This window comes from Neophocaena asiaeorientalis, unplaced genomic scaffold (genome assembly GCF_003031525.2).
Source record: "Neophocaena asiaeorientalis asiaeorientalis breed wild unplaced genomic scaffold, Neophocaena_asiaeorientalis_V1.1 scaffold1189, whole genome shotgun sequence".
In the NCBI taxonomy this organism is placed as follows: Eukaryota; Metazoa; Chordata; class Mammalia; order Artiodactyla; family Phocoenidae; genus Neophocaena; species Neophocaena asiaeorientalis.
The window spans coordinates 79,393-91,793 of NW_020175540.1; the positions used below are offsets into that span (position 1 = coordinate 79,393).

A 12,401-nucleotide genomic window follows, 5' to 3' on the forward strand; every position below is an offset into this window, starting at 1 on the left:
GGGGTCCGGCGGGGGTCCGGGCAGCGGTGGGGAGCTGCACCCGCGCACCGGGCGCTTGGTGAGCCTATCGGCCTGTGGGCGTACAGCGCGGCGGCAGCAGCCGGGCCAGGAGTTTAATCACGGGCTGGTGTTGAGCCGGGAACCCTTGCGCGATGGACGCATCTTCACCGTCCGCATCGACCGCAAGGTGCGGAGCTGGGGCCGCGGAAGCGAGATGTGGAGGGTGGTGGGAGGGGACTGGAAGGAGATGGGGGAGGCCAGCCAGGGTAGTCCCCATCACCGGGTACCGAGAGGGAACCGCCAGACAGGACACCAGGTGATGGGCGGGAAGGGACCATGAAACGGAAACATTCAGTCTTAAGGAGAAGGAGACAAGGAGAGCTTGAGTTTTCTTAAGACCCAGGAGCGGGGAAGGGACGTGGGGCCCCACCCACTATAATGACTGGGGAACAGATCTGGAACAATTTTGGGGAGATGGAGGATGGAGAGATGTCAGAAGTGTGATGGGAGGAGAAGAGAGATAACCAAGAAAAGAACAACCATTGAAGGACAAACTCACCGGTTTGGTCAGAAAGATGGGTGAAGAGAGATACTCAAGGAGCAAGAGGTGTGTGTGCCTGTGCATAATGTGGTGAAGAGGCCGGGTGCACAGAGACAGAATTTGGGAGAAGGGTGAGTTTGAGTGCAGTCAGAGCCTAGAAGAGAATTAGGCCATATACAAGGAGGGAGAGAGCCATATACAAGAGCAAGGAATATGGACATGGAGAGCTGTGAATTTGGCTGGTTGAGGGGCCACAGAGACCAGGGAAGGTAGAGGCGGCAGGGGGCTGGGGCCAGGGAATTTAGCCAGCCTGGTGGGGAAAGGCGTGGTGTTGTAGACAGTGAGCACCCACAGTACAAAGCAGAGTTGCTAAAGGAGAGCGGGCCCAACCATCCCCTGAGACCAGAGTCCAGAAAATACCTGTGGGATTGGATCTCTGGATGGGGATGCCTTGTGTCTCAAGAGAGCAAAGCCAGTTAGCTGTCTGAGAGGTGGGAAGAGGGGGACACAGTGGCCTGTGAAATGTGGTTTCCTAGTGGTGGGAGACCCATTCGTGGCCCATCCTGAGTCCCTGTCCATCACCCCATCACAGGTCAACTCCTGGAGTGGCTCCATTGAGATTGGGGTGACGGCACTGGACCCCAGTGTGCTGGAGTTCCCAAGCAGCGCCACGGGGCTGAAGGGGGGCTCGTGGGTAGTGTCAGGCTGCTCGGTGCTGAGGGATGGACGTTCTGTGCTGGAGGAGTATGGGCAGGACCTGGACCAGCTTGGCGAAGGGGACCGTGTGGGCGTGGAGCGCACAGCTGCCGGGGAGCTGCGGCTCTGGGTGAATGGGCGGGATTGTGGCGTGGCCGCCACGGGCCTGCCAGCTCGTGTCTGGGCCGTCGTGGACCTTTACGGCAAGTGCACCCAGATCACTGTGCTACCCCCTGAGCCGGGCTTCAGCCCCCCTACTCCCATCCCCACACCTCCCCTCGAACCCTCTGCCCCCACTGAAGATTCTACCTTGGCTGAACAGGGGAACTCTGGGGATGAAGGTGAGAACACAGCTGGGGCAGCGGTGGAGGGGTGGGGCAGAGGGAATGACTGAAGGAATGGGGGAAATGTAGTGACAAGTAGGGTATGGGCAGGGCCACTCAGACCCCTGAGTCTGTTGAAGGGGATAGCAGGGACTAGAGGAGGGGTGTCATGGCTGTGGGCCCTGCAGCAGGGGCTGAACCCTTATTCCCCTCCTATCCCACCTGGTCGCCAGCCTTCACGGTGTCCCCCGCACAGGCCCGGCCGGAGACGTTTCCTAACAGCCTTGAGTCGCATAATGGTGAGGGCTCCGGGGAGGTCCTGGGAAGGGGAGTGGGAAGTGAGGTGGACAGGGAGGGACCTCAGGAGAGGGGTAGGGGGAGCGCGGCAAGCCTGAGGATGAGGAGACTCATTTCTGCTTCCTTCCTCCGCCCTGCTATTGCAGAATTTGCCAGCATGGAGCTCTCCGAGGTGGTGAGCAACGCCATCCTGTCTGCCTACAACGGGGGGCTCCTAAATGTGAACCTGAGCTCCCCACCGGCAGGGGAAGCACCGGGGCCTAGCGGCACTGCCACCTCACCCATCCTCACTTCCAACGATGCCCTCCTTTTTCACGAGAAGTGTGGAACCCTCATCAAACTCAGCAACAATAATAAGACGGCAGAGCGCCGCCGGCCCCTGGATGAATTCAACAATGGGGTTGTCATGACCAACCGCCCACTCCGGGACAATGAGATGTTTGAGGTGTGCAGGGTCCTGGGGTCTGGCTGACACCTCACCCTCCGGGAGCTAGAGATGGGGCTTGATGCTGGAAGGGGGCGGGGGTGGCCTGGGGAAGAGCCAAGGGTGCAGAGTTTTTTCTCTGCATTTACATTCCCCGCCTCTCCCTTCCACTGTCACTACACCCAAGATCCGCATCGACAAGCTCGTAGATAAGTGGTCAGGCTCCATTGAGATTGGTGTCACCACCCACAACCCCAACAATTTGGAGTACCCAGCCACCATGACCAACCTGCAGTCAGGTACCAGCCCCCGGCAGGGTGGGCATGGCCTGTGGTTGCTGAGGTGAAGGGAGCCCGTACCCTAACCAGGGTGTCCGCTTTCCCCAGGCACCATCATGATGAGTGGCTGCGGGATCCTGACCAACGGCAAGGGCACCCGCCGGGAGTACTGTGAATTCAGTCTGGATGAGCTGCAGGTGAGGCTGCGCTCAAGGCGCGGGCCACTCTCCAGGGGCGCCCGGGCACTGTGCAGCCCTTCCTGGGCCCTGTGCTCTCTGACCTAGGGCAGGGCCCTTTATCTGTTGCTTGAAGGCTCCTTCTGAGAAGGCAGGGTTGCCCAACAGTTAGGCACTCAGATTTGGGAGTCCCATGGGTTTAATTCCTTTCTCTGTTTGGCCATTCGTGGTAGTGACCTGCAGCAAGAAACTTACCCTCTTTGGTAGTTGTTTCTTTTTTTTTTTTCATGGTACGCGGGCCTCTCACTTTTGTGGCCTCTCCCGCTGCGGAGGACAGGCCCCGGATGCGCAGGCTCAGCGGCCATAGCCCACGGGCCCAGCCGCTCCGCGGCACGCGGGATCCTCCCAGACCGGGGCACGAACCCGCATCCCCCGCATCAGCAGGCGGACCCCCAACCACTGCACCACCAGGGAAGCCCCTGTTTCTTCTTAATGTCTAGAAATGAACCCATCAGTAGTTTTCGATAGACTGTCGTGAGGGTTAATAGGTCGGTGTTGATAAAGTGGTTGACCACGGTGCCTGACTTGCCTTGAGCATCAGAGTGGTGTGAGACGCGTGGGAGCCTTTTGGAGCTGTTTCCCTGTCGCACGGTGTGGTGGGAAGGCTCGAAGCCTACTCTGTTCTCACAGTCCCCAGGACAAGTCTGGAGCCTGATTGTGAATGGATTCCAGGCTGTTATTTTTCTGCTTTGAATAGGAGGGCGACCACATTGGTCTCACGAGGAAGTCCAACTCTGCCCTACACTTCTTCATTAATGGCATTGATCAGGGTAAGGGGAAGCTCAGAGAGAGCAGCTGGGCCAGGGCTTTTGCTGTGAGGGGGTCTGTATCTCATTCTCTTGCCTGTTTCATACTCCATCTCCCTATATTGACTCTTCTCCCCTCATCCCCCCATTCCCTGTGCCTTCCACCCCCACAGGCGTGGCTACCCCCTTGACGCCCCCAGTGGTGTACGGTGTGGTGGACTTGTATGGGATGGCTGTGAAGGTGACCATCGTCCACAATAACAACCACAGTGACCGCCTACGCCGGAACAATGCCATCCTGCGGGCGCTGTCCCCCGAGGGTGCTCTCCGCCGGGCTGCTCCTGCGGCCCAGGCAGAACCCGAGCGCCTGCTCTTCCACCCCAACTGTGGGCAGAAGGCAGCCATCACCCACGAGGGACGCACTGCCCTGAGGCCCCAGTATGGCCCATGGGGTGGGGAGAAGCCTGCGGAGGGGCTCTGCTGGGATTGGGGGGAGGGCTGGGGCAGTGGGAGGCAGCAGGAGTCTGGTGTGGGGCATCCTGGACAGAGAAGGGGGGCCTCTGGGAGTGTGAAGCGTGGCTGCTTGACTTGGGGAGTGGGTGTCGGGCAGGCGTCGCCGGGCTGAGCTTTGGCACGCTCGGTATGTGTGTTGGGATCTGAGTCCCCGCTTGCTGTGCCCTCAGTGCCACTGACGACTTCAACCATGGCGTGGTGCTGAGCAGCAGAGCCCTGCGGGACGGAGAGGTGTTCCAGGTGCGCATCGACAAGATGGTGGACAAATGGGCTGGCTCCATTGAGATTGGTGTCACCACCCACAACCCTGCCTACCTCCAGTTGCCCTCCACCATGACCAACCTGCGCTCTGGTGAGCTCCCAAGAAGGGCAGGGCCAAGATAGGGTGCTGGGGGGAAGCCGTCCCTGAAGCCCTGAAGCTTGTCCTCCAGCCCCTCTTTCACTTGTCACATTTATGACGACGCATTCAGTGGCTGAGGAGTGCCATGTGGACAGGACCTGTGGCTGGCTTGGGAACTGCAGAGTTGTCTTGTCCTACTCTGGGAAGAAAGCAACTGTCAAAGGAAAGGCGGGATGGGCTATTGGCTTTGGGGAGTAATGTGGGGACCACTATGTAAAGGAGAGGAGCTTTGGCTTTCCCCTTATGGCCTCTGCCACTCCTTGTCCCCCTAGGGACCTGGATGATGACAGGGAATGGGGTGATGCACAATGGGACGACCATCTTGGACGAATATGGGCACAACCTGGACCGGCTCAAGGTGGGAGAGTGGGGGTACCGCCAGGTGTCGGCAGCGGGGAGGTAGGCAAGGTGGGGCTGCTGCGGGACCGGCCCAGGCAGGAACTCCGCCTGACTCCTCACTCCAGCCCCCCTTCTTCCAAGGCAGGGGACACGGTGGGCGTGGTGCGGCGGGAGGACGGAACTCTCCACTTCTTTGTCAATGGGATGACTCAGGGCCCCGCTGCCTGGAACGTGCCCCCGGGCGTCTATGCTGTCGTTGATCTCTATGGCCAGGCAGCCCAGGCCACCATTGTGGACGACGTGGGTGAGGGCCGGACTGGGCAGGGGTTGGGGTGGCCTTGGGAGGCCTCAGAGACAACTGTAATCCTAATGGGTGATGTCCACTCTTGCAGAGGTGCCCCAGGTTCCTGAGCCACTCCCTGAGGGGAACAACCAGGTGTCTCCAAGCTCCCCGTCATCCGGGACCGGGGGCTCCGACCTCCGCTTCCACCAGCTGCATGGCAGCAACGCAGTCATCACCAACGGTGGCCGCACTGCGCTCCGCCACAACTGCCGCAGCGAGTTCAATGACGCCATCGTCATCTCCAACCGGTCAGTGTTGGGACTTTCATGTGCCCACTTTCCAACTACCCAGCGTCGGCCACCCAAGTAGGGCCTGTCTGATGGCCATTCTCCCTGGCAGGGCCCTGAGGGATGGAGAGCTGTTTGAAATTGTCATTCAGAAGATGGTAGACCGCTGGTCAGGCTCCATCGAGGCTGGTGAGGGGCACGTGTGTGTGTGTGTGTGTGTGTGCGCGTGTGTGTGTGCGCATGCACTGCAGTCAGGTGCTGGCTGCAGGAGGCTGGGGGCTCAGCTCAGACCCACCCCTGTCTCCTTCCAGGAGTGACCGCTATTCGGCCTGAGGACCTTGAATTCCCCAACACTATGACGGACATTGACTACGATACGTGGATGCTGAGGTTGGGCTGTCTGCTTTGGGAACCAGCTGGGCGGGGCTGGGTGGAGCTGGCTGGGATGAGGGACGCAGAGTTGGGACATGTGGTGGCCATAGACAATGACAAACCCAGGGGTTCTGGCTGCAGGGCGCGTGTGTGTGTGTGTGTGTGTGTGCGCGTGTGTGTGTGCGCATGCACTGCAGTCAGGTGCTGGCTGCAGGAGGCTGGGGGCTCAGCTCAGACCCACCCCTGTCTCCTTCCAGGAGTGACCGCTATTCGGCCTGAGGACCTTGAATTCCCCAACACTATGACGGACATTGACTACGATACGTGGATGCTGAGGTTGGGCTGTCTGCTTTGGGAACCAGCTGGGCGGGGCTGGGTGGAGCTGGCTGGGATGAGGGACGCAGAGTTGGGACATGTGGTGGCCATAGACAATGACAAACCCAGGGGTTCTGGCTGCCCAGTCCCTTCGATTCTGGGAAGCCCTCCCCCCATACCCTTAGGGAAGCTCCTGCTTTTCCCAGGGGGGACCCCAGGGATGAAGGATACAAGTTTGGGTCTTAGACCCCAGATCGAGATCCCAGTCTGAGGCACTGGAAGGTTCCGACAAGCAGAGACTGGGCAGAGGCCTGTGTGGGGAGAGGAAGCTGGGAGGCTGACCTACTCCTTCGGTCATCCCCCCAGCGGCACAGCCATCATGCAGGACGGTAACACCATGCGCAACAACTACGGGTGTGACCTTGACGCGCTAGGCACGGGTGCCCGCATCGGCATGATGCGCACTGCCAAGGGCGATCTGCACTACTTCATCAACGGCCAGGACCAAGGCGCTGCCTGCTCAGGCTTGCCTCCCGGTAAAGGTGACTACTCTGTGGCTTCCGCCCTGCCACCTTCAGCCCAGCCCACCCCTGGCTATCAGGCTCCTGACCCCTTCCTTTCTTACCCAGAGGTGTATGCAGTAGTGGATCTATATGGCCAGTGTGTCCAAGTGTCCATCACCAATGCCACCGGCCCCATGGACAACAGCCTGGCGACCAGCAACACTGCCACTGAGAAGTCATTCCCCCTGCACTCCCCAGGTTCAGCCAGCAGGGAGGGAGGGAGGGCTCTGCCTGCCTGCTGTGGGCCTGGGGGATGCAGTTTCCAGGTCACGGAAGCTGTTCAAAGATAGGCTGGCTGCAGCAGCTGCGGACTGAGGGGAAGGGGGAGGGATCAACCTGTGGTGGGAAGCAGCTAAGAAGAGGGATGGAGGTTACACCTGGTACACAGGGCCTGGACCCTTCCCCGCCACCAGCAGGCCGGGACACTGTAGCTGGGCGTGGCAGGTTTGGGACTGGGTCTTGCCTCGGTGAAAGAGGAGTCAGGGGTCTTGAGGGAGCACTGGAGATGGGACCTTCGCGTCAACTTCCTGCTTCACCTGAAAGCTTTGCCTGTGTCCTGTCTGAAGCTTGCTGCCCCAGTCCTCCCCCATCCTCTGGTGCCATCTTTCCACAGCGGCTGGTGTGGCTCACCGATTCCACAGTACTTGCGGCAAGAACATCACCCTGGAGGAAGACGGCACGAGGGCGGTGCGTGCTGCTGGCTACGCCCACGGCCTCGTCTTCAGCACCAAGGAGCTCAAGACCGAGGAGGTCTTTGAGGTGGGCTGTGGCGATGTGACAGGGGAGGTGGCGGACCCTTCACAGTAGGGCCACACTGCTTCCCACCCTCCTGCCCCACAGTGCCACTGAGAGTTCCTCTCTCTCACAGGTGAAAGTGGAGGAGCTGGATGAGAAGTGGGCTGGTTCCCTCCGGCTAGGGCTGACCACACTAGCGCCGGAGGAGACGGGGCCTGGAGCGGGCAGTGGCCCGGGGCTGCCTCCCTCCCTGCCAGAGCTCCGGACTAAGACCACTTGGATGGTGTCCAGCTGTGAAGTGAGGCGTGACGGGCAGCTCCAGAGGATGAACTATGGCCGGAACCTCGAGAGGCTGGGGGTGAAGCAGCTGACTTCAGGGACCAGGGTGGGCGTGGGAGTCGGGGTGGTGGGGAGAGGTGGGCTGAGCACTTGTCCTTGCCTCACCTTGGCCCTAGGTGGGGAGCCGTGTGGGCATTCGCCGAGGGGCAGATGACACGATGCACGTCCTGATAGATGGAGAGGATATGGGGCCTGCAGCCACCAGCATTGCCAAGGTAGACCCAAGACCAGCATTGGGTCTGGGAGTGGGGTTGAGGTCCTCCACTGATCTCTGACTTCTGGGTCTGTGTGCCCCCAGAGCGTGTGGGCCGTGTTGGATCTGTATGGGCCAGTGCGGAGTGTTTCTATTGTCAGCTCCACCAGGCTGGACGAGCCAGAAGGCACCCAGCCTCCTTCCCCCAGCTCGGACACTGGCAGCGAGGGCGAGGAGGAGGATGAGGGCGAGGAGCACAGCCTGGAAGTAAGAGGCGGCAGCAGGGCCCACTGGGCACAGGGAGGGACCGTTGGTGGCCCGTTGGGTCGTCTTCAGGTTCTCTGATCCAGCCCTGGGTGGGCGGAGGCTTATCTGCATGCTCTGTCAAGCCCAGTGGGGTGGCTCAGGCCTCACGTCGGCCGCCCCGCAGCTCACTCTCTCCTCCACACCAGGGCCAGAATCAAGTGGCCGTTATGCCCACAGCCCTCGAGTTCCTAGAGAACCATGGGAAGAATATTCTCTTGTCCAATGGGAACCGTACAGCTACACGAGTGGCCAGCTACAACCAGGGCATCGTTGTCATCAGCCAGCCCCTGGTGCCCCAGCTACTGGTCCAGGTGGGCCTCACCTCCTTGTCCCCGGCTCCTCTTGCTCAGGGTGACCCAGGGCCAACCCTCCTGCAGAGAGGCTTTTCCAGGTTAAGGACAAAGCGGAAGGCATGCCCTTTGGGTGAGCTTCCTGGGCTTTTGTTCATATCCTGTGGTGGCAGTTGTATATCAGTTTCCAGGAAGTACCCAGCTGGGGGCTGTGACGAGGGAAGCAGTGGAGAGGGGCTGAGGGATGCCAGGGAGACTCCTGATTCTATATGTGGGAACAGGGTATGCTTTCCAGAGGAGGGGGTCTTATGCTGCAGACTACAAGTTGTTAGAGTTAGGCAGGTGAAGAAAGCCCATGGGGACAAGAATCCTTTTAGAAGCAATAGCAAGACCAAGGCTGAAAGAGGGAAGGACACAGCTGGATTTGCAGTTTCCTGTCCGTCCAGGCATCAGAAGGGGTGGCATCCCAGGCCACACTGTGGGGTGCCATCTTCTCTCCCTGGCTGGGGTGAGGAGCCCGGTCCTGCAGGGTGGGTGACCTCTTTGTAGGAGGCCATGATTGCGGAGTGGTTGCCTTCTCCCCAGGTACGGATAGACTTCTTGAACCGGCAGTGGACATCTTCCCTTGTCCTGGGAGTCATTACCTGCCCACCAGAGAGGCTCAACTTCCCTGCTTCTGCCTGTGCCCTCAAACGGGCGGCCTGGCTGCTGCGGGGCCGTGGGGTCTTCCACAACGGTCTCAAGGTGGGTAGGGAGCAGAGAGAAGGGTGAGGGGCTGGCCGAGAGGGAGAAGAGGGGCCCCTAGCCCTGGAGCTAGGCCCGTGGGTATAAAGGCGTCCTGTAGTGGATGGGCAAGGGTGTGAGCGGCGTTACCTGGTCAGTCTCGGGCTCATCGTCTCCTACATCCCTGCCGTGGAGAATGTTGCGGGGGGTGGGGCTGGGGGAGGTGGAGTCTAGGTAACTGAAGCAGGGGCAGAGCGTGGGCAGTGGGCAAGTGTGGAGGCAAAGCCCAGGGACTGGCGACCCGAAGCTTAGTGAAGGGCAGGGGTGGCTGCTGCCGGTGGGAGTCTGATCTCTGGGAAGACAGTAGGTCTCTCCTCCCAGATCTGTGAGAAGTTTGGGCCAAATCTGGACACGTGTCCTGAAGGCACCATCCTGGGACTGCGGCTAGACAGCTCTGGGGGGCTGCATCTCCACATCAATGGGATGGACCAGGGAGTGGCTGTGCCAGATGTCCCCCAGCCCTGCCATGCGCTCGTGGACCTCTACGGGCAGTGTGAGCAGGTTAGTGGCAGCAGAGGCGGGGAGGAGTGGTGCCTGGGAGGCTGGGCTGTCTGAGGACAGGGGAAGTCTGGAGTTCAAGGAGGGGATCAGCAGGCTCTGGGGGCTGGTCACACTCTGGCTGACCACCCCTCTCCCCTGCAGGTGACAATCGTGACCCCTGAACCAGGGGCTGCCAGTGGAAAGAGTGCTGGAACCCAAGGGGACATGGAGAAAGCGGACATGGTGGATGGTGAGCCAGCCGAAGGGGCCAGGATCCCACCTCACCCCCACCTCGTACTTCTGGCCCCGGCTCCCGTGACCTGTGCCCCTTCTGCTCCCTCAGGTATCAAGGAGAGTGTGTGCTGGGGTCCACCGCCCACTGCTAGCCCCCTCAAGAGCTGTGAGTACCACGCCCTTTGCTCCCGTTTCCAGGAACTGCTGCTGCTTCCTGGTGAGTCCCCAGTCCCCCAGAACCTGCCTCATTCCCGGCCCAGCCCAGGGCCATGGCCGGAGCCCTAGAGACCAGTAGGAAATAGGCCACATGGCTGAGACCCAGGGCGGGAGCCATGCCACAAAGTCTACCACTCACTCTCCACAGAGGATTATTTCATGCCTCCGCCGAAGCGCAGCCTGTGCTACTGTGAGTCTTGCCGGAAGCTTCGAGGGGATGAGGCCCACAGGCGCCGTGGGGAGCCCCCGCGGGAATACGCTCTGCCCTTTGGCTGGTGCAGGTTCAACCTCAGGTACACATGGGGCAGGGTCATGCTTCTCTCTCACTGTTCTTTGCCCCTTGAGAAAGGGAGGTCCCGAGAGGGTGTATGGTAGAAGACAAAACTTCTTGTCTGGGGAATGACCTCGGGGAGCCAGTGACCTTTGTCCTATCTGTCCACCTCCTAGGGTGAATCCCCGCCTGGAGGCTGGGACACTAACCAAGAAGTGGCACATGGCGTATCATGGGAGCAACGTGGCAGCCGTCCGGAGGGTGCTGGACCGGGGGGAGCTGGGAGCAGGTACTGCGGCACCGGCAGAGGCCGGGCAGGCCGGGCCCATGGGCCATGGGGGGGCCACCCTGACCCAGCTCTCCTCACAGGCACTGCTTCCATTCTGAGCTGCCGGCCCTTGAAGGGAGAGCCTGGGCTGGGGTTTGAGGAGCCTGGCGAAAACTGCGCGCCTCCTCGGGAGCAGCAGCCCCCTCCAGTGCTGCTTTCCCCCTCCCTCCAATATGCTGGGGCTGAGGCCCTGGCATCCAAAGTGCAGTGAGTACACAGGAAGCGGGGCCTGGGGCCACACGGGTCGCCATGATTCCCTCTCCTCTCCCACCTTGTCTCCCTAGTTCCTCAGTCTCTACCCAGCCCTTTCTTCACACAGTCTTTGCACAAGTACCACTTATTTTGTTCTATCACAGAGAACAAAGAAGGGACCCCTGGGCATGTGGAAGTTATGCCCTTTCTTGCTCTAGAATGTTTATGCATAATAAGTATTTAGTATTTATAAAGGTGACAAGTAAGTATTAAGGAAACAAAAAGAGTGAGTGAAGTGGGTCAGAAGTGTGGTTGGAGCAGGCGTATGGTGTAGGGTGGTCTGGGTAGACATCATTAAGAAGGTGAGATCTGAGCAAAGACTTGGAGAAGGCAGGAGGGAGTTAGGCGAGCAGGCATTGGGAGGAAGGCCATTTCAAGTAGAGAGGACGGCTAGAGCCAGGTCCCTGTACGGAGAGAGTGATTCCTGAGAACAGCAAGGCCAGCTGCTAACTGTCGTGGCAGCTGGAAAGGGGGAGAGGTCCTGGGCCCAGAGGTCTCACTGCCCTATTTATGCTTCTTGCCTGACAGATTCCGGGACCCCAAATCCCAGCTGACACACCAGGCCCAGGTGGCGTTCCAGGTGTGTGTGCGCCCTGGCTCCTACACCCCCGGACCCCCTTCCGCTGCCCTCAGAGAGCCTCCCGACCCTCACTTCAGCCCAGCCGAACTTGAGTGGGTAACCAAGGAGAAGGGGGCCACACTTCTCTATGCCCTGCTGGTACGGGTGGAGTGAGGGGTGAGGCCGCACCACTACAAGCACAGTTGGGCCTCGGCCCGTGGACTCTGAATGACGACTGCCACCACCTCACTCCAGCGACCCACGGCACGCTGAGTGCTCAGCCTGGCAGATGCACAGGAGCATGCGGGCAGACTCTCAGACTAGCTGGGAAGCGGAGCTGTCTCCGTGCCCAGGGCCCGGACAGTCCCTCCCTCCGAGGTGAAGGCGCAGCGGGGAGCCCGGCCGCAGGCCCTGGGGAACCCTCTCCATGCACTGATCTGGGGAGCACGACTCCCCGCGACTCCTCCCCCATACACTTAATTTATTTCCGTTTCTGTTCTGGTTACTGTGAATTCCAGAGGAGTCTCCCGGTGCCCCACATGAAGCTGCTTTTCCGGCCCAGGCGGGAGTGGGGAAGGCGGCGCCGGGGGTCGGGCCTCTGTACAGTTGTTACTGACTCTGATTTCTAAGGAGCCAATAAACGCCGTCTCAGAGCAGCCGCCTCGGCCTCTCTCGCGCGCGCCTCTCGCCTCCCGGAGGAGCCCTGGCCCCGCCACGTCAGGGACTCCGCCCGCGGGGCCGGCCCGGTAGGGGCGTTTCGCGGTGCGCGGCCGGGGCGCAGCGGAGGCGTTTGGACACCGCG

At 60.5% G+C, this 12,401-nt stretch overlaps 1 protein-coding gene across 1 annotated transcript; it reads left to right on the top strand.

The window, feature by feature from the left end:
* Positions 1 to 9: 9 nt before the first annotated feature.
* NEURL4 (neuralized E3 ubiquitin protein ligase 4) lies at positions 10 to 12,253 on the top strand. The gene is made up of 28 exons (XM_024731375.1): positions 10 to 187; positions 1,134 to 1,578; positions 2,004 to 2,302; positions 2,469 to 2,580; positions 2,668 to 2,756; positions 3,493 to 3,565; positions 3,715 to 3,979; positions 4,225 to 4,406; positions 4,727 to 4,812; positions 4,935 to 5,097; positions 5,186 to 5,384; positions 5,476 to 5,552; positions 5,675 to 5,753; positions 6,417 to 6,592; positions 6,680 to 6,811; positions 7,227 to 7,372; positions 7,482 to 7,706; positions 7,804 to 7,902; positions 7,986 to 8,147; positions 8,333 to 8,497; positions 9,062 to 9,220; positions 9,581 to 9,760; positions 9,902 to 9,989; positions 10,083 to 10,190; positions 10,338 to 10,482; positions 10,637 to 10,749; positions 10,830 to 10,995; positions 11,569 to 12,253. The coding sequence occupies exons 3-28, from the start codon at positions 2,015 to 2,017 to the stop codon at positions 11,771 to 11,773; spliced, it is 3,882 nt and encodes a 1,293-aa protein (XP_024587143.1). The 5' UTR covers positions 10 to 187; positions 1,134 to 1,578; positions 2,004 to 2,014; the 3' UTR covers positions 11,774 to 12,253.
* The last annotated feature ends 148 nt before the right edge of the window (positions 12,254 to 12,401 follow it).